General features: G+C 29.2%; 1 protein-coding gene across 1 annotated transcript; it reads left to right on the top strand.

Moving 5' to 3' along the window:
* Positions 1-513: 513 nt before the first annotated feature.
* On the top strand, positions 514-17,147 carry LOC142321244 (doublesex- and mab-3-related transcription factor 2-like). The gene is made up of 4 exons (XM_075359242.1): positions 514-677; positions 8,905-9,038; positions 12,106-12,366; positions 16,966-17,147. The coding sequence occupies exons 1-4, from the start codon at positions 514-516 to the stop codon at positions 17,145-17,147; spliced, it is 741 nt and encodes a 246-aa protein (XP_075215357.1).
* Positions 17,148-21,288: the final 4,141 nt, after the last annotated feature.

Genomic DNA, 21,288 nt, shown 5'->3' with positions numbered 1-21,288 from the left:
ATACCAATAGTATGTTGTTTTATAGAGATAGATCTAATTCTAAGTCATAGATTAGATAGACTGTAGGTACATTGTTCACACTATTCCTTAGCTTAAATGAATTAAATGCTAGTTAATGAAAAATATATATTAAAAATATACAAAAAAAGATTAAATGTTACAGTTCTATATACATAAGTCCAGTAATTAGTCTATTTGTTTTCTACCACTGAGCTTTTGTAAGATTTAATAACATATACCTATGTAATGACACAACACAGTTAAGATATACCATCCATCACACCAGAGAATGTCTACTTACATATGTGATCATACAAATCCCCTCGTCTAAATAATTTACTCTTCTAGTAGTTCAAGAGTAAACATGCATCCATAATGACAATTATGGATGCATGTTTGTAGCATCTTAGTTTTATTATCATATATCATATTAGCAAAGTCAAGATTAGAAGTTAATCACAAATTAATGAGCATTACATACTTTGATACATAGCTAAAGAAAAAATCAAGAATATGGCAGGTCGCAGTCCAAAATGTGCCAGATGTCGTAATCATGGAGTGGTTTCAGTATTAAAGGGACATAAAAAATTATGTCACTGGAAAACCTGTAGTTGTTCAAGATGTCAACTGGTACTGGAAAGACAAAGAGTTATGGCTGCTCAAGTTGCCTTAAGAAGGTAGGATAATTAAATTAATGGGATTATATTATTACTTATTGTAAATATGAATAAATACCAAAAAAAAAAAAAAAATGAAAAATAAAATTACATACAAAATACCACAATTACAATAAAATATATGTACCATGCAAACTTTTATGCAATGCTAGAGTTCAACAACACTTTAACTTTAAGAGAAAATGCAAAAATTATTTTTAAACAGATCTGTATATTTACAACAGGTTGAATTAAAAAATGTCTATTTGGATCCTTTTTTTAAGGATTTAATTTTTCTGAAACTAATTCAAATTGAAAAATAAAAACTTATTTATCCATCTAACTACCAACAAAGATTATCACAAAATAAATAATTGTGTTAAGTAACCTAAATTAAAACAATTATGGTTTAATCATAAATAACTTGCATATACATCAGCCACTTCCAAAAATAACAATCATCCTACACAAAGCTTCCTAGAGAAAGTGAGAAGTGAAGCTTTCCCACTGGCTTCTTCAATAAGCCATATATTTGGTTGTATATCAGCATGTTAATCCATCAGTTTGCTGGTGATATTCAAATCCTACAAGTGACTAATCTGTTCACTGTAAGGACTGATTACATAATAAACATTATTACCCTTAGAGCAAGGCAACTCTTGGTTTTATCTCTTGTACTTAGGTGATTTACATATGAAAAACAGCTACAGAAAATCTGTGATTAATAGGATAAGACAACAAATTAATGTAGTATTTTCAGCAGGAAAATATACCTATCATATTATATACACTATCTCCAATCTCCACTCAGAAGTTAATGAATGACTCATTCAAACTATTAATACTAGTTTGTCTTTTTGATGCTAGTCGTTTGTCACAATTCATTCAATTCAACTTTTGAAGACTTTTATATTGAAAATGTAGAATTTAGTATGATGAATAGTTTTAAAATGTAGTGATTCAAATTTTTACTAAAAAATGAAAATAAATCATCTAAATATTTTTTAAATACATGTATTGTTAATCTTCTCATGCCTGGGACCACAAAAATCCATATGACTTTTTAATAACTGACAAAAAGTGCATCCACATGATACTTTTAATGATCAACACGATTGGCTGAAAAATGAAGGTGCGAGTATAACAGGAGTAAAAAGTGAGGATACAAATATATAATAAATTGTACAGATAGTGCACAATTACCAAAACATTTTCCTTATGTTAAAAATAAAGTTAATCTTACAACTTTATTTCATTAAAATAAGCTATCAAAAATATTTTTTAAAATCATCTAAATTTATTAAGAAACTTTTACCAACTGAACACTTTAAAACACTCTTCATATGACTCTCTTTATGTAACTCTCTACTGTAAAAAAATCTCTTCATATGTCAGCCATTCTCTTCAGCTCAGGATTGGTCCTGCAGCCCACATCATTTTGAATATAACATATTCCAATCTAGGTCTATGTCCAGCATTTTTCTCTTCTATAGCATCTTCATGGATGAATTTAATTAAGCTATTATGACTTAGAATATTCAATTCCTATGGCTCTTCTTTTTCTAATCATTTCTAATAAGCATGGCTTCTTTAATTCCATTCTAGATAAAACTTGAACAGATTGACAAAGTTGTCAACCCGGCTGATTTTCATCATCCTGTGGTAGAGCACCATAATTCAGAGACTTCAGACTTCTTTTTCTCCGCTTCCCCAAGTTTTCATTATTATAGAGTAGCATACTCTACACAAATATCTTCACCAGAATTTCCCTGAATCTCATGCTGACATTCGTCCCCATGAAAAGTCTGCACTTTTTGTTGAATGCTGCCTCTGCTTGGTTGAAGCAGTTTAGAACTTCCATCTTTGATCTTCCATCTGGGGTTACCTTACTGCCCAGTTAAGTAAAGAAGTCTAAGCTCTGTAGCTGTTCACTACCCAGACACAGTTTGCGAATTCAAGCAGCATTGCTGCTTGCTACCATATTTTGGTCTTTCTTTTATTTATTTTTAAATTATACTTCAAGCCAAGTTGTCTGTTCTAATCCCTCCAGCATTCTATTAAATCATGTTCATTTCCTACAAGTATAGCTATGTCACCTGCAGACATAACATACCAACCTTTACTTCATGTACATTTACAATTCCATTGTTTCGCATCTTTTTTCTCACTTTATCAAGACCTCTCTGGATGTATCCATTGAATAAAACTGGCAAAAGTGGCATACCCCTGGTCTGATACTTTCCTCCTCTTAATGTTCACCACATCTCATTCACATATAGATTGTAAATTATTCTTCTCTTTCTGTACTTTATTCTTGGCTATTTCAATAAACTGAATAGCAACTTTCAATTCCCCATCATACACCTTTTCCATGTCAACAAAAGCAATGAATGTGTCTTGGTTTCTTCGCTATTTTTCTTTTCAATTATAGGTATAGTCCTAATATTACTTTTGAATGCCTCTACCTCTTCTGAACTTGAATTGGTCTTCTGTTAGTAGAACCTCTACTTTTCCCTCAATAAAATAGAGGTTCACCAGTACCTCTATGTATTGAGGTACTGGTAAACCTCTAACTTAATACATAGAGGTAACTCTGACAAGTTAAATTTTTTACAATGTTATTATTGTGTTCAAAAATTAAACCATACATTGATAGACTCTAGGCTTCAGCCACCGATTTTTGATATTACATTTTTATTTTGTGTATGCTACAACATACTGTATACTTATAGTACATAAACCAAGCTCACCTGCATGAAAAAAACAGTAAATGAACAGACTTAGATAAATTATCAAAGCTTAGGATTTCATAACCTTTTAGAGAAGAAAGCTGGTACAGCTGATAACCACTGAAAGTACATCAGAGAAGGGAATGGTGGAAAGTAACATTTTAATAGTAATTCAATATTAAAATAAAATGCTGTATTTTCTGGTTATAAGTAAAGGGATTTTTAAATTTTTAAAGAATTTTTACAAGAGAGTATATTACGATGTATTTTATACCCGGTTAATTCAAAAGATAAAAGGTTTCATGCTTTAATTTCATGAAAAGGAGCATGCTTTAAATAATGTATAATATTTTGCATTCAACATTTATTTTGTTATGGTGGCATAATGTGAATTGTATATATTCAATTTATGACTCTATTTATTCAGCATCTTCTTCCATCATTAATAATGTTTTCTACAGATCACGAAAAAATTAAAAGGAAGCAATATTTCTTTATGGTGGTTAATCACACTTCTAATGAATTAGCATGGCATTCAACTTGTTGACAATGACTATGTAACAGTAAATCATCTGATCATTAATAATAAATAAAATAATAGTAATAATAAATAAATAATAAACTAAAGACACACAGTATTTGTGTTAAGTAAAATAATAATAAATAAATAATAAACTAAAGACACACAGTATTTGTGTTAAGTAAACATTATTTTTACTTTTATAAATTTTTAATCACTAAGCTAAAAAATGTTTTTAAAGATATAAAATATACTACTACAAACTACATCCATTTACACCAAGATGATTTGGAGTAAAATAGGCTAGATGTAACAGCCAAATAAGCCTTGCCTGTATTGGGTGGAACAGCATTTTAATATTTTATTATTAACATCATTTTATTACTTTATATTTTATTTTGGATGTATATAAATATATAAAATCTACAATAACAGATCTTTTAGAAACATATCTCTAAATAAATCTAAATCTCTAAACGGATCTCTAAATCTCTAAAGAGTAGCATTATAATACAGAATATGCCCTCTGGAAGTAAAATACCAATCAATATTATTAAAATTGCAATTCACTATTTAAAGTGGCTTATGTATTACATAAAAAGTTTCATCAAATGCTGCAATACCAACTCATTCTTTTTATCAGAAATATTTTGAGATTTACTGTAATATTTGTTTATATCACAAAAATAAAAATTAATTCATGCTTTAAATATATTTCTCATTAGTACTTCAGGCCAAACATTCTCTATCACTAAATTAGTAACTGTATGCAGTTTTAATCTAATGGAAAATTCTGCCTTCGTTATTTTTAAATTTTATGTAAATGTTCTATCAACTGACAATGACCAATGACAATTTATATAATATGTGCTGCACATGTCAAAGCAGATTGTTACACAACCTACTTTTTTTCAATGATGCCAACTTGTGCACTTTATTCATTTGTATTTTTCCCTATTATTGCTATTTTTTCACACTGAGATATAACTCAATGAACATTTTTTTTTTTTTAAACTTGCAAATTGCCTTGAATTCTCTTTTAACAGATTTTTAATTGCAGTAGAAATATTTAAAAATTAGGATGGACTTGTCTACAAGATTAAAGTAACTTAATAACCCACCAAATACCTGCAGAGCTCAATTTTATTAGTTTACCTTTGCATTTCTTTTAAAACTGTGATAACATTTTTAACCTGACAGATTATTTTTTAATGGATCAATTAATCAAGCTCTAGCTTGCATCATTTTTTTTCTAAATAGACTTAAAAAGATATGCTACATGCAATATCTTTGTATTAAAATTTGAACCTCCTCCATCCTGTGCCCACAAAACCTGGAAGGCTAACTGCCTTATCCAAACTGGATAAATACTGTAAGGATCAAACAGTTTGATAATTATGCAGCAGTTAATCCAGTATCATGTTAAATCCATACCCATATCATACTTCCATACTCCACACACAAGCTTCAAGTTTATGTGGTGATATCATCAAGAAAAAATTACTAATATTAAATAAATATAAATATATTTATATTTGCTTTATGTAGTGTTCCAGCTTTCACCTCATTCAATCACCCAATAACTAGCATGTCAGTTGAAAGAAATTTTATGTTATAATGAATAAAACTTTAAGGAAACTTTTCTTAAAGAATTGACAGCTTAGAGTCTGTGCAGGCATTGTGAAAATATATGAAAGTTTAGCTTGACAGTACATGAAAACTTCAGTTGCAGAACATAAGAGAGTTGGTGAAATTCTGTTGATTGGAGAAAATTTAGTAGTGGAGTAGTGTAAATTTATCGCATTATTAAAAAAGGTTTTTCATATGGCTAATAATGTTCAGGTTAATGAAATATTAAAAGAACCAGAATCTTTTCTCCTGCAGCTCATGACGAATGATGACTGTGAAGCACAGGAACGTTGTAGTTGGAAGAATTTGTACTGGAACATATTGAGGAAAATCCAAGGGGCAGTATAAGAAGGGACAAAAAAAAATACCCATTTATACAACAATACAAGCAATTAATGAAGATGACCATCTACTGAGATGAGCACTTTGTGAAGTTACTTTACAAAAACTGACAACTAATCTGCAACCTCACCACAAATGTCACTAATGAAGTTGGATCAACCAAAATGGAACCATCAATTTTCACAATAACATTCCTGGACACAAGTAAATCCTTTTGCTGTTTTACGTCAAGGTTCCAGCAATTATTTTCAAATATCTATGTAGTTTATACTAAGAATGTTGTTTATATACAATAGTGCTCCTACCACACTTTAATATCAATGTCTGCTAGTATTTATGATTACTCTTTTGTAAAGCAAATTGTGGCAGTACAATTAGCTTGCCCAGAAAGATCATCTTTGTACCTTTGGGAACACCTAAATACAGAGTGTCCCATATAAAACGCAACCCAACCTTATATTGGTAGGAATTGAAATCATAAAAAGGCATGTGTAAATGTAAATGTAATTTTTATTATTACCATCCATTACCTTACATTTAGAGTAAATGTTGGAAGTAGCCGCCATCTTCTTGATACAAGCTTCAATTCTTTCTACAGCGTTTCTTGCAACATTTTTCAAAGTTTGTGGCTGGATATTTAATACAGCTTGTTCAATATTGACTTTCAATTGTTCAAGTGTTCATGGTTTGTTGCTGTAGGCTTTTTCTTTGAGGTAACCCCATAGAAATAAAATCCGCCGCAGTCAAATCTGGAGATCTTGGTGGCCACAAGCCTCGACCGATAACACGATTACCAAAGAATTCCTCAACGAAATCAGAAATTGAATCTGCGTAGTGCGATGTCGCACCGTCATGTTGTAGCCAGCAGTGTCTGTCTAACTCTTCCAAGAGTGCGATGAACTGAAATAAAATATCCTGATATCGTTCTGCATTAATGGTGTACTCGAAAAAAATAGGACCGATTATTTTCTTCCGCGATATCGCGCACCACACGCCCATCTTCTGCGGGTGTAATTGTTTTTCGTGATAAACGTGGGGATTTTCAGCACTCCAAATTCTACTGTTTTGGCTGTTTACGTAGCCTTCCAAATGAAACCATGCTTCATCTGTGAAAAATAACGAGTCCATAACATTAATTCCCTCGCGCAGAAATCGACGGAACCGTTGACAATATTGTAGCCCTTTTTCTTTGTCAGGCTCAAGAAATTGATAAACCGTTTGAATGCGATAAGGTCGTAATTGTAATTGTTTGGTCGCCCGATGAACAGTTGATTTCAGCAGACAAACGTCTGATCGATTTATTTGGCGAGGCGAGTAATCGGTCTTTGATTTCAGTGACTGTATCTGTATTCAACACTGACGCAGATCTTTTGTGTTCCTTGTTATTAACAGAACCAGTTTCTCTAAATTTTGCAACTAACCTTAATACTGATGTTTTGTTAGGAGCTGGTTTATCTGGGTATTTATGGCGAAACAAATCTTGCACTGCAACCACTGATTTCGTACTGAAGTACGACTCAACAATGAAAACACGTTCATCTAACGAAAACACCACTTGTCTCTAGCAATACACTGAACGTTATGATTGCATTGTTGTTACTATCGGTAGTGTTCTACTGCGTCGCCGCGATGTTCAGATGTTGGACGAGTTCATTTCAGTAACGAGTAGGGGAGTAAGCTTGACTTTTGAAATTTCATGGATGAGTGATTGATGATCTGCGTTTTATATGGGACACTCTGTAGTATGGATTACAGAACCCTAGTGCTTAATTTTGGAGATCTTTAGTAGAGAATTGAAATAGTTTTCTCATACCAGAGCTACACAAGTGATTTTTGAAATAGTGAGACAAGCATCAAATTATTATCTACTACAGTATACTTTCACCAATGGAGGTACTATATTTGCGATACATTTCGTATATTGCTCTAGGAAAATAAAAAGTAAAACTAGAATGGAATTATTTATTTAAACTCTTCATACTACAATAAATTTGTTTATTGTAATTACAGAAAACTAAATATTATTAATAATTGGTATTTATTTATTTATTTATTTCAAAATAAATAAAATTGCCGATCTCTGTGGTGGCGTGGTAGCGTCTTGGCCTTTCATCTGGAGGTCCCGGGTTCGAATCCGGTCAGACATGGCATTTTTTATACGCTACAAAATTCCATTTCCATATCCCATGCATAAGCTTTCAAGCTCATGTGCCAAAATTATTACGCAAAGCAATAAATAAAAATGCCACAATTTGACGTGTAAATAGTTTTTTTTAAAAGTTGGTTTAACTTGAGTAAGTTATTTCCTGTTGAAAGTACAAAAAAAATTGAAGTACATTCAAATTAATTAATTTAATAGTGGTGAAAAAATCTGGCTAAAAATTATCATTAATTTTCTGCAATAACTTGATTGTTGGTAAACCGAATTTCAAAAATAAGGTTTCATTTTGTTTAAAATGAAAGGCATAACATTTTGGCCTATAAAATGTATTTTGATATAATTAACTATCACCGACGTATAACTGTTAAAAAATTGACGTGGTCGCAATTCTTTAAATTTGTGAACGTGTTTATTACATAATTTTATATTTATTAGAGAAAGTTGTTGGAAACATGTAAGTCAAATATTATGATTTCCAAAATCATATCTTAACATATCAATTTTCTTTAAAAAAAAATGACGGACAGTAGGAAAGCGAAGGGAAGTCGTTATTTTTAACGTAACATTTTTTGTTCGTTTTAATATGTAGAATCCGAAAATGTATACATAGGTACACTTTTTTGTTATCACCATTAGTAGCTGAAATAACTAACTGGTTTTAAAAATGTATTTATTTTAAACGATTCTTTAGCATTTTCTCCTATTCTTTGTTTAAAGTAAATAGTATTAGTAATCAATAATTAGCATAGCTCATTCTTTATATTTAAATCCATAATTTGATAATGATTGTCATAAATGATAATACCACGATAATTTTATGAGGAAGATGCAATATATTCTGCCATTAATATACCTCTTACATTACAGATATCAACAGGCACACAATGATGGCCGAAGTAGCAGTCCTCAAATGCAGTTGTTGTTAGCCCAAAAAATACTGTATCAAAGGCAGTTAAAATGTTTCCAACAAACAAATTGCTATATGCAACCAACTTTCCAAGGTGATGATAATGCTGATGTTTTTTCCATATTATAACAAAACTACTAAAATATGGAGTAATGTATTCCTCCTTCGTAGATATTATTTTTAAAAGATAACTACAGAAAAGTGTATAAGATTTATAATTTACTCACAACAAATTAAACCTAAAGTAAATATCAAGAAATTAGTAATAAAGTAATTTGGTTTCATAAGTATTATTTTTTAGTATGTCAAGACTGTCTGCATCTTGATTTTTAAAATAAAAATGTACTGTCTTTTATCAGCTAAAAACACATAAACAGTTTTTGTTAAAAGACTTAAATTCATACTGGCATTTAAAAAAAATAGTAGATAATTTCAGTAAACAAATTTTAAAATATTTTTGTGTTAATGTCTGTTTATGCCCATAGTTTAAATAACTTTTTTGCTCATAATTCAGTCATCAGTGTTTAAATTTTATAACATAACCTTTTTCTGATCAAACACTTCTTTGAGTCTGAGTATTTTGAAGTAAGACTCAAAATTTCAATTATTGAATCTTTTACATTAGAGGTGGAATCAAGTATCCTTTCAGGATATTTATGAGTCAGCTTCTCAATCTTTTCACACTAAAGGTGGTGTTCTTGGTGAGAACCTCATGTGAAAACTCAAAATTTTTAAACTGCAGATACCATTATGTAAAGTATTACTTTAAACATTCTGTTACGGAACGCAAAAGTAGCGGGAGACTATTATCTCCCTACTAATCGCACAACCTGGACAAATGTCCCTTGCTGCTGTGTCTTTCTTCTGTTAACACAAGAAAAATCAGGTAAAAAAAATTAATTTTAATATCCTAATACTCAATTAAATTCAAATAATATAATGTTCAAAAGAATAATGTTCTAATTCTTTTGCTTTTTATAACTTCTTTTGTAGTGTGTAAATTATGTATACAGCTACGTACTTTACTCTAAAATCATGCAACAAAGACGTGAAAAACTTTATGAAATAACAGTTTTATTTTAAAATGTTACAAGATTTAAATTTAATAAATATCCAAAACTATCTTTTCTCTGTTGTTTGACAATGTCCCGACCAGGTATCAAGGATGTCTCTGCACTGTTCAAATTCTTTGAACGATTCATCATTTTTGTCTACATTAATGACAGTAAGGTCCCTTAGAAAATCATTAAAAGCATCGTGAAGTATATTTGACCTTTATTTTTCTGTTTAGTCTCTGGAACTGCCATAAGGAATTACTTCATACGATAATATGTAAGAATGTAAATGTAGTGTAGTCTTGTACAGTCTCAGGTCGACCACTCCAGAGATGTGTGGTTAATTGAAATCCATCAAAGAACACCGGTATCCATTATCTAGTATTCAGATCCATAAAAGAGTAACTGTCTTTACTAGGATTTGAACCTTAGAACTCTCAACTTCGAAATCAGCTGATTTGCGATGAGTTCAACACTAGACCAACCCAGTGGGTTAGTATACTTGATCACTGGTATAAAGAGGATGTGGAACATGTGTGTACGTCATAGTACTTAACCGATAACATCATAAAAATTCTATCATTTAACCAGTTAAAATAAAGAGTGATTCAAAAAGGACTTCACAACTTTAAAAGTATATAAAATTTATTGAGATAACTTATAGATTCAGTTCAGATCTCATTTCATAGAAAAATACATCAAGTTTGTCACCCAACATTCACTTTGGTTTGATATGGCTTCCATTTTTAATGCAATATACATCCCACCTTTAGTCGATTTCATTCCAGACTGAAGTTGGGCATTACCTCTGCAGCTGCGGCATTAATTTGAAGTTAAGCTCAACAAGATCAGCAAGCAAAGGTGGTACATAAACCTGATATTTAATTAAACCTCACAAGAAAAAATCTAGTGAGGCCAAATTTGAGAGCAAGGTGGCCATTCAATTGGACCTTCACAACCAATCTACTGAGCTGGGAATCGAACATCAAAATAATCTCGGACTTCTAGGCATTAGTGAAGTGGTGCTCCATCTTGCTAATAGTAATGGTGTGCATCTTGGTCATCATCTAAGTGAGGAATTACAAAATTTTGAAGCATGTTCAAATAAATGATACTGTATAGTTGCCTCCTGGAAGAAAATTGAGCCATACAGTCTTTGTTTGCTCAGCGCACAAAAAACTTTGAATGGATTGCAAAGTTTCATGAGGGTTTTCATGAGTTTGAGAAGTTTTGGCCAAATTCGATACTAATAAACTACGCAAGTCAAAACTTGAAATGTTTTGCTATAAAATGACACCTCAATCGAATCTGTAACTTATCTAAACAAATTTTTATATGCTTTTAAAGTTGTGAAGCCCTTTTTTAATCACCCGGTGTAACAAATTTAAAAAAATAAATAAAAAATTGTAGAATTTAATAAATTTGGCAATACACACCGTATTTGGCACTCTATAAGGCTTTCAAACATCACTGGATGCCCTATAGTTGCATCCTACACACAGAACAGTTGTTGTGGTATAGTGGTACTGCATATAACTTATTTTCTATTTTTCTACTTCTTTCACTCAGTTACAGAAAACTTCTGAATGAACTAAAAGTGTGGGGGGGGGTGGCGCATGCACCCATGCATGTGCTCCATCCTATTGTCAATGGATAAAGCCATTACTTGATGAAAATCCATCATAACAAAAGAAAATATATCTGTTAAATTCTACATGAATATTAAATTTATTCTTCCACTCATTTGCTATATTCTACCCTCTTTCTATAAATATAATATATATAGGATTTGTTGAAAAGTTTTTCTTTTCTTAACATTCAAAGAATTTGTGTACTCACTAATCTTGTGTAGAAATGAAGTTTTATTTTAGGATTATTTATTTTTTAAATAAGAATATTAATTACTTTACAATTACTGTTAAGTCCAAAAGGGGGCATGATTATATAGAGTAATGAACTTATCATTTGATTAAGTTCAATTCCTTCATAACTATTGATATTGACTGTTTAAAGGTAAAAATTTGGTATTAAATAGATTTTCATTAAAATGTTGTTTTAGATATACTATGTCATTAGTACAACAAATAATACATTTTTATTTTTCAGAATATTCATCAAAACAAATGATTCAAAATGATAGCACAAAAAAATATTTTAATAATAATAAACTATTTGAAAGATTGAGAAAAAGACAAGCATTTGCCGATAAAGAATTAGAAAATATGACAGTATTGAATTATAACGGTCAGCAGATACTGTCAACTGTTATCATAAATAATTCAAAAATATCTCTACAAATACCTTTACTGAAAAATTCTACACCAGAAAAAGCAAAAGAAACAAAAACTAAAAGTAATAATGATGACGGTAGTAAACAGAAACTATCATTTTCAGTCGAATCAATTATCGGGAATAAATAAAAAATTACATGTAAACTTATAAAAAATAATAAAAACAATTTAAACTAACAAAATGTGATTGTGTAAATTGGTTATGTAATACCTTTGTTTTATTTATTTTTTACAGAAAATATAAATATGTGCTAGAGAAACAGACTTTTTTAATTCCTTGCTTATCTGTATTTAAAATACATTCACGATTGTCAATCAAACATTCTGATTGTGTGGGTATTATTGCTAGGCATCACAAATCAAAGCTATGTTAACTTAAATCGGTGCAGAAAATATTTACCACAAACAACTGAATTCAGTGGCACTTGACAGTCCTTGTTTAAAACTTAAATAATGGTTTTAGTCAAGCACGTGAATAATTACATATTCAATTAAAATAATGTGTAGCTTTAGAGAATATTTGATAATCATTTAACCTTAATTAAAAGCTTAGTACTTTAACATTTAGCGAGTCCAATATTAATATCTTATTTTTTGTAAATTGTAGAATTCTAATGCAGTTATGACTCCCTAGCCTGGCAAGATTATTTATTTAAATAAAATGTGTCCCTCTTATACTGTGATGATAAATATTACTTATTTTGAGTTCATAATAAAAAAATTTAATACAATTTTTTTCGTAAAAACCATTGAGTTTTTTGTTTGAAAGCAATTTTTTTTTGTTTAATGTAACCTCTCTCTATAATACTAAACTGATACTTAAAATTACTTGAAAATCAGCTCATAGTAACCAATAAATATAAGAGTTGGTCAATATAACGTTCTATATTCAACTACTTCCAGAATATATGAACTTTTTACATAAAAAGGAAACTTTTAAAATAAGAAGATGGATTTTGTAATTTAATAAAAATCCAGAGGAAAGACTGAAATCCGAATGAAATTACAGAAGCTAATAAAAATATGTCAGGAAGACAAAATACAAAATATAAAGTAAAAAACAAACAAAGTAAGTTTATAATTTATTGTCTCAAAATATTTATTTTGATAATGATAATAATAATATTGTATAAGTAATCAAATACAGCAGCATACATTTCTAAATAAGATATTTTTGATAATTTTTATTTATAATATTTAGACACAATACATTAATCAATGCTGTAAAATATTTTAATTTACAAAATGGTAAACATATATGCAGTTACTGAAAAAACATTTTTTTTTTTTGCAATAACTTACAGAAAATGACTGTTGTAACTCTTAAAATAATTATAAAACTTAACATAATTTATAATATACTCTTAAAATAATTTTAAAATAAATAAGAAGTTTTGTGTAGACTTATCTGGAGTTAATACATTTTTTTAACAGACAATTGATTTCTGTTACATAATAATTAAAATTAAATAATCTAACATATTATTATGCCAGTCAAACCAAATAGATACAAAATAAGGTGGACAATGGTTTGATAATATAATAAACAAAACTTATATATGTGATGTTGAAATTATCAGGTACATTTGATCACACACTTCTGTTATCATTCCACCTCCAGCATTTTGATTAGTTAAGTTTTATTTTCAAGATAATTCTGTCTCATAATAGACTACAGCCCCCATTCACAGTCCAACAATCGGTTCTGTGGTTTCAGACCACTCAGTCATGAAGCATTGCTATAAATTGAACCTAAATGCTAACATGACAGGACATTCAAATCTACTTAAAACAACTACCTGTAACTGTACTTCAACCTGCATTCTGCAGCATCATATATTAGAAGTAATACATTTCATGAGTATCAATTCCAATCAGTCACTTCTTTTACAGCAAAGCTCTCACAATTAATTAAATGTTATATCAAGGTCCAAATAATTGTTCTTAAACAGTATCTGAAGTGATACTGTGCAAAACTTGAGATATTTTTATAAAATTTGAAATATTTAATAACGATGATAAAGATTAATATTATATATTTGAATAATATAAAATGAAATTATTATTTAAATAATATTTTTTTATTATAACTTAAATTTGACTATATATATATTTTTTAAAACAAATGTTTTGATTTTTTTTTCTTTTAAATGATTATTTGTTTGTAAATAAACTAAATAATATTCCTAACTAAAGATTACAGTTGAATTTCATACTTTAAAATAATTTATCAAATATAATTCACCAAACATACAAATATGTCCACATGCTGCACACACAATATGTTAATCATTGTCCCTCCACTATAAATTATAGACATTTATGAGGTGGTATCCAAAATATTCTAGACTTATCACCTTTAACAATTTTCTTAATCCTCCAATACCTAAGTCCAACCTCACCCTCCCCTGCTTGAAAACTGTCAGGAAGAAAATACTGACAAGAGTTCAAGAACTTACTGCAACATTCTTTTATAATAGTCCTCACCGATTTATAATGAATGAAAATTATATAATTTTTTTTTTTAATATAATTTACATATGTATTTTGAACACTTATATTGGCATATCCAGAAAGAATATACCAAAACACAATAAAGGACACTACCAAAAACATAAAAAAATAAGATTTGGTTAAAAAATTCCTTTTTGACAGAAAATTATATCTCTTCAATAGGAGAAAAGAAGATATCTCTACTACAAGGATAGTATTGTGACATTAACAGTTCACTTATCATATATACAAGTTGAAACTTAAACTGCTTCATATCTAAATGAACTCCAATAATGTTTTTATGATGTTAAAATAAATAAAAAATTATAATCATATTAATAAAACTGTAATATTTCTGAAGAGTAATTATTAAAGTGAAAACTTCTTTAGGTGCATTGTGTCAGAATTTTTTGTACATACGAATTACATAGGAACACAGGAAAAATCGCTGACTCGTAATCAAAATCTGTAACGTAGCACAAGACTCTAAGCATATAAATACATGAAAGAGAAAAAGGCATACAACAAGAATATATATACGCATACATGAGTGTATAGTATAATATGTAGTAGCAGAGGATGGTGGTGGGAAAAAAACTGCTGGTGATTCACAATAATTCTCTTTATCGCTCTCTTTCAATATATATGCCCCTACACGCACATACGTATAGATTAGTATATGGTAAAGATATAAATTAGTATAAAGGTAAAGACTGTGAATTATAGTTAGCCATACCACGCTGCTTCTCGGTTGTGCTTGTATACATATATACATTGAAATGTTTGCTTATTATATGGCAAAGTGTTTGTTTATATGAAATATTTCAATATGTACTCATAACAATAATTCTTTAAATTCACTGTAACATATTATAGTATTTGTGAAAAATACTAGATAAAAAAGTAAGCACTTAAAAAATGTATTTCATGTTTATATTTTGTATTTTTTATTATAATGTGTGGATGTGACACTTACATTCAAAAAGCATATATGGCATAATATTATGTATTATGTATGTATATAGTAATGTATACAATTTTATATATATATATATATCAGTATTTATAAGATATTTGGATAAGTTTCATTCGAGAGTATTTATTTCATACTTCAGTTACCACAAACCAATTGTTTCATTTTTAGAATATGATGATAATACAAATAATGTAAACATTGCAGAAATGGAATAAAATGTATCACTGTTAATTATAATACATATCATTATTTTGTTATTGTTAAAATTAATTAAAATTATTTTGCTAATATTTTTCAATCATTTAAAAACATATGTTTTAATAAAATTAGCACAAGTTAGAAATAGTAATATAGTCAAATATAATTATAAACCATTAATCGGTATTCATTAGTTGAAGTTTTCACATCTGTTGGCCAGTTCCACGACTGCCTTTTTTACTTTTAACAGTAAAAATAATTAACTTATCTTTAATAACTTTTTAACTTTTCATTCTCTTTATTAAGCATAAATTCTACAACATCATGTAGTATTCAAATCTCTGAAATACCACACATAATAGTAATATTATCCAAACATTATCTACTTGGAACAGCTTTCAAGACTGTATAAATGAAATATTCTATAATTCAGAATTCACTATTCACATCAAATTAGTGCAGTTTAATAAACTTATTTATTTTAACTATTAATGACAATGAATGAATAAAAAGAAGATCATTATCTAAAATTGTAATTAATTAAAAGTATATAATTTTGCTTAAGACAAAATTAGAAAAATAAAGCTTAAAAATTAAATATAAAGGTTTGACAAAGAGGTTCTTCTTTAGCAAAAAAACACAGTACTATGAGGTTGGTGATAACTGGAGCCAACAGAAGAGAAAAAATCAGTATAAAAATGGTATCTATTAATCTAAATAGTTAACTAAGAAAATAAACATAGTTTGAGCAGACATGTCTCAGTCTAAACAAAAATATTTTTTTTCAATTGATAGCATTTTTCATGTAAAACATAAACATATCAAAATATAAAGGATTATCACCTGAACAGAGTATTAAAATCAATATTTTAAAATAAACTAAGCCTGATTTTAATAGCTATAAAAATTTAGTCTATATCAGCCAAATAACAATTTAGTAATATGGCCAATAGTATCAATTTAGTATATGAGCAATTGTATTTATTTACATTTGCATTACCAATCTAGATGACAATAATCAAGATGAATGTAATAAAACTATTAGTAAGATGGCTCATATTGTAGTATTATTAAATGACAAGAGAAATTCTTGTATTAGCATTATGACATACATAAGCAAATTAGCTCTTCAGGCAATACAGAATGTTCAACTTAAAAGAGATCCCATAGTAGTTGTACTAAACACATAACTTTGTTAAAAATGCATATTTTGGTGCGAGATGGGTAAAACAATGTGGAGGCTGTTAATACAACCGGAGCTAGAATGGAGAGAACTGTTTATCAGCTGCATATTTGAGCAAGATTGCGCAATCGTATGTTGTTAGTTGAAATCCAGTTAACTGTTGAAGAATGTATATTCATGATGGGAACTTATTTAGAGACAATCTCATGTTGTGTCTGTGAAAGTTCAGGGAGAAATTTGAAAAGGAAGTACCAATGAAAAGTGTTATTCAGAAGTTAATTAAAATATTTCATGAAACAGGTTCAATGTTAGACCAGAAACATGCCCAACACAGGTCAGTTTTAACGATCTGGGTTATACAGGACATTGATGTAATAGTTACAAGATCTCCTCATACAGTGTAAATCTTTGCAGAGACTAAGCCAGAAAAAACATTTCACTAGGTTCAGCCGACACTGCTGTGAGGAGAATGTTGAAATGTTTTCCAAATCGAATGTAGGTTTCCATGACCTAATTAATGCTGATTATGCAAAAAGGTTCACTATTGTCAATGATTCAACAGCTTCATTAGAAGCAACATTGGTACTTTAGGTCGTGTTTTTCACAGATGAAGCATGGTTTCACCTTCTTGGGTATGTTAATAATCAGAACTACCAAATCTGGGGTACCGAAAACCCAAAAATTTTCTTTGAATCTCCCCTACAAACACAAAAAATAGGCTTATGGTGTGCGGGTTTAAGGCAACAAATAACAGGACCCTTATTTTAAAAAAAACTGTAGATGCTGCTGTCTACCAAGAAATTATCAACAGTTTATAGCCTTACTTCAAGAGAATGAGTGTGACTGCTGGTTGTAACAGGACAGCGTCACTCACCTGCTCACTCTGCTATGGAAATGCAACATTTCAGATGCATTTTTTCAGTGGAAGAATCATTCCTAAAGAATTGTGACTACCAAGATCCCCTGATCTGACTGGTACTGTCTTCTTTCTGTGAGGTTACTTAAAAAAAATTGTTTTTAGGAGCAATCCACACACCCTGGAGGAATTGAAAACAAACAATACCAATGCAATGCTATCCAGGAAATAAGACTGGGTACAGCTGACAAGAATAGCCAGGAACATGGCCAAACATGTTGACAAGTGCATAGAAGTGGATGGACATCATTATCAACACCTTCTGTAAATTATTATTTAAGTTTTTGCCAATAAACTATTATTTACAGACTAAAACTAAGTTGAAAACCTCTATTATGTATTGTCAATTTTCATGACAATACAATTCCTTTTATGTATCACAGCTAATCTGATAATGACCACCATTCACTCTGCTTCATACTACCTTCAAATGTCATTTTACACTACACAGTAATATATATTATGTGTTTTGCTTCATGAAGTTGGGTAGAATTCTTCTGAATTCAAATGTGATGCTCTTAACTTGTTCTTTTAACAAGCTTTTATAATTTTTTTTATTCAGTAACAGAACAAAGTCACAGAAAATAAAATCCACTGTGAAAGAAGTGTGGGTGATCCAGCCATATCTGTAATCTTCCTTTAATGAAAAACTTTTAAAAAAATTTGTAGTACATAAAACTAAATATATGCTAATTTGTGTTGCAACCAGTTGTTAACACTAATATTTGAGCCAATACCTTTCCATATCTTGATATTATTACAAAAGACATTACAGAATAAAAAATCAAGTATGACCATCTTCCAGCAATATTTCATTTGGTAGCATTAAAAGAAAATCATCTAGATATGAACAGCTTATCATTTAATATTTGTTTTCTCCTGACTTTAGGAATGATAAAACAAGATGAAATAGTTTTTTACAAACTAAAATTTACCATTAATGAATGTGAATAAAGTTGATGCCTATTGAAAAAAAATCAGGATTTTCTTATGATTATATATTTTTTTTTTTTTTTTTTATATTTTTATTTGACTCAGAATTTTTATGCTTTTGCACACATATTAAAGGAAGATGAAATTATAAAATGTAGAAAAAACTCCATAACCTAACCAGGAATGAATTTTTTTACCTCTGGGACCAAGAGTGAATAGAAAGAAATTAGCTGATCTAGAAGCCATATGCTAACCACAATACCGAATAGCTTGTTACACTTTCTGAGATATTAGATGTCAATAAGAAAAACCCCTGGTGCTAAAAAGCACCTCCAGGCCAAGAAGCTACCAGCCTTCCAGGCTTATAAAATTATTTATCACAGCTGTAACAACTACAACATAAAAGATAAAGATTTGCTTCAACAAGAAATTGTAACTACTAACTTCCTGTCTTCAATAGTCCAGACTATCATAATATGAACTGATTCAGGTGAATTCAATTTTGAACTATTTTTGGGAAAAGATTACTCTCATTTAAGTGCTCTATACCTAATTAAACAATTAAACAGAAAATGACAAAGGAAATTACTTCTGCATTACTCATTACTGTTTTTTGAAAGTTGTTTCATCTATGAAATAGAACCAAACATTTATGTGGTAATTTAACCACATGTATCATTTATGGAGTAGAATGCCATAAAGAATCGTTTAAAGAATTTTTTTAAATAAATAATACAACATTTCAATAAAAAAATAGTTTACAAAATAAAAAAATTCCAGTTATAAATTTGCAGGAATTAATTAATATACTCGCATACGATACTAGGGCAAAAGTGGTTAAGTTCCATTAGCTGTCCGTCATAACACCAATTCTTTGCTCCCACCACACTTTATTTTAGGAACAGTTTTATATTTCTAGGCACCTGAGAGAAGTGAAATATTTTATGTTAAATGAAAAACAAATAATTTTACGCTTCCTAGTTATTTACTTAAATAGAAACAAAACATTAGTACAGAAGTGAACATTTACACTCTTTTACCACATCACATCTCTCAAGGTCATTTATGCTCAACATCACTTCATTTACACTGCTTTTGTTTAGGTGGAATATAAACATTTCGCATAAAAGTGATACAACTATTTTTCATTTTACACATCTCTAAAGCTCAAATAGGTTAAATGGTAACTCAATTATCTAACCAAAATAGTGCTCGCTGTTAAAGCAATTAAATTATTTCTATGAAACTATTGTTATTAAATTATTATGTATTATTATTGTCAATAAAATTGGTGGTCAGTAAGTAGAATGCATATTATAAAAATAGTGGTGGAAGCTAACAAAACCCGACCCAAGAAATTACACACACATACACACAATCCATACACCTTATACATCAAAAACATAACAGACATTCACAGGATCAATGTTACTTTCTCTCTATTCAGAATTAAAGAATTGAAATATAAGCAGATTTAATGCAATCCAAAATAATTTTATTTTATTCAACCTATTTTATAATCTAGGAGTGTATTTTAATAATGTTGTAAGAAATCTAAAGATTGAACAGATACCTGTAAAATAGTGATCAAGGGGATAAATTAGTGAATTGTTTCATTAACATTTATTAATTACAATAATTATATAAATATATACACATAATATCACTAGATTAAAATGAACTCCATGCTTTGCTATATACACCCAGTATATTTAGACATAACCATGAGTATATCTATTTGGTATTGAATTTCACATTAATTATTAACGTTCTTAAATTGTTACGTTCTGGAAAATTTTTAAAAATGATCGATAAAAACTGCCTATTGTAAAACCTTATTACTTTTTAGAGCATTTTTTTATAAACTTTAAAGTTGAATAAAATTTTTTTAATAAACTTTTTTTTCTTACAGTAATCAATTTACTTGTAATATAAAGTAAAAATTCAATCAATATTATCTCCACAATAGCTGAACATGAAAGGAAATACTTATAAAATTCTTGCTTTATATCTGCACTGTTCTGAATTTTAAAATTCCACCTTTTCTTTATATTTCTAGATACAACTACATCTTTTTTATTTTACAAAATTAATTTTCTGAAATGTACTTAAAATTAATTATATTTTACCTACTCCAAATGTGCCAAAAGCAAAGATTCTAAGGAACTTAACGCTTGTGGTTGTTAAGAAATTATTGTTAAAGCTATAATCAGAATTTACTAACTTTTCTCATGAATCCTAATATGTGAAAACAGTTTTTCACTGAAAGGTTGTGTTTCCATGACTCATATTCCACAAC

Source organism: Lycorma delicatula, chromosome 3 (assembly GCF_047948215.1).
Source record: "Lycorma delicatula isolate Av1 chromosome 3, ASM4794821v1, whole genome shotgun sequence".
NCBI classification, from domain to species: Eukaryota; Metazoa; Arthropoda; class Insecta; order Hemiptera; family Fulgoridae; genus Lycorma; species Lycorma delicatula.
The sequence above is the reverse complement of the archived record's forward strand: the minus strand, read 5'-3'. Positions and strand labels throughout refer to the sequence as shown.

Bases quoted from the DNA above. Each gene is read 5' to 3' on its own strand.
- LOC142321244 (XM_075359242.1), top strand. From the start codon at position 514: ATGGCAGGTCGCAGTCCAAAATGTGCCAGATGTCGTAATCATGGAGTG. The intron at 678-8,904 runs GTAGGATAATTA...CTTACATTACAG, and splicing joins GCTCAAGTTGCCTTAAGAAG to ATATCAACAGGCACACAATG. The intron at 12,367-16,965 runs GTAGTAAACAGA...TTACCAATCTAG, and splicing joins TAAAAGTAATAATGATGACG to ATGACAATAATCAAGATGAA.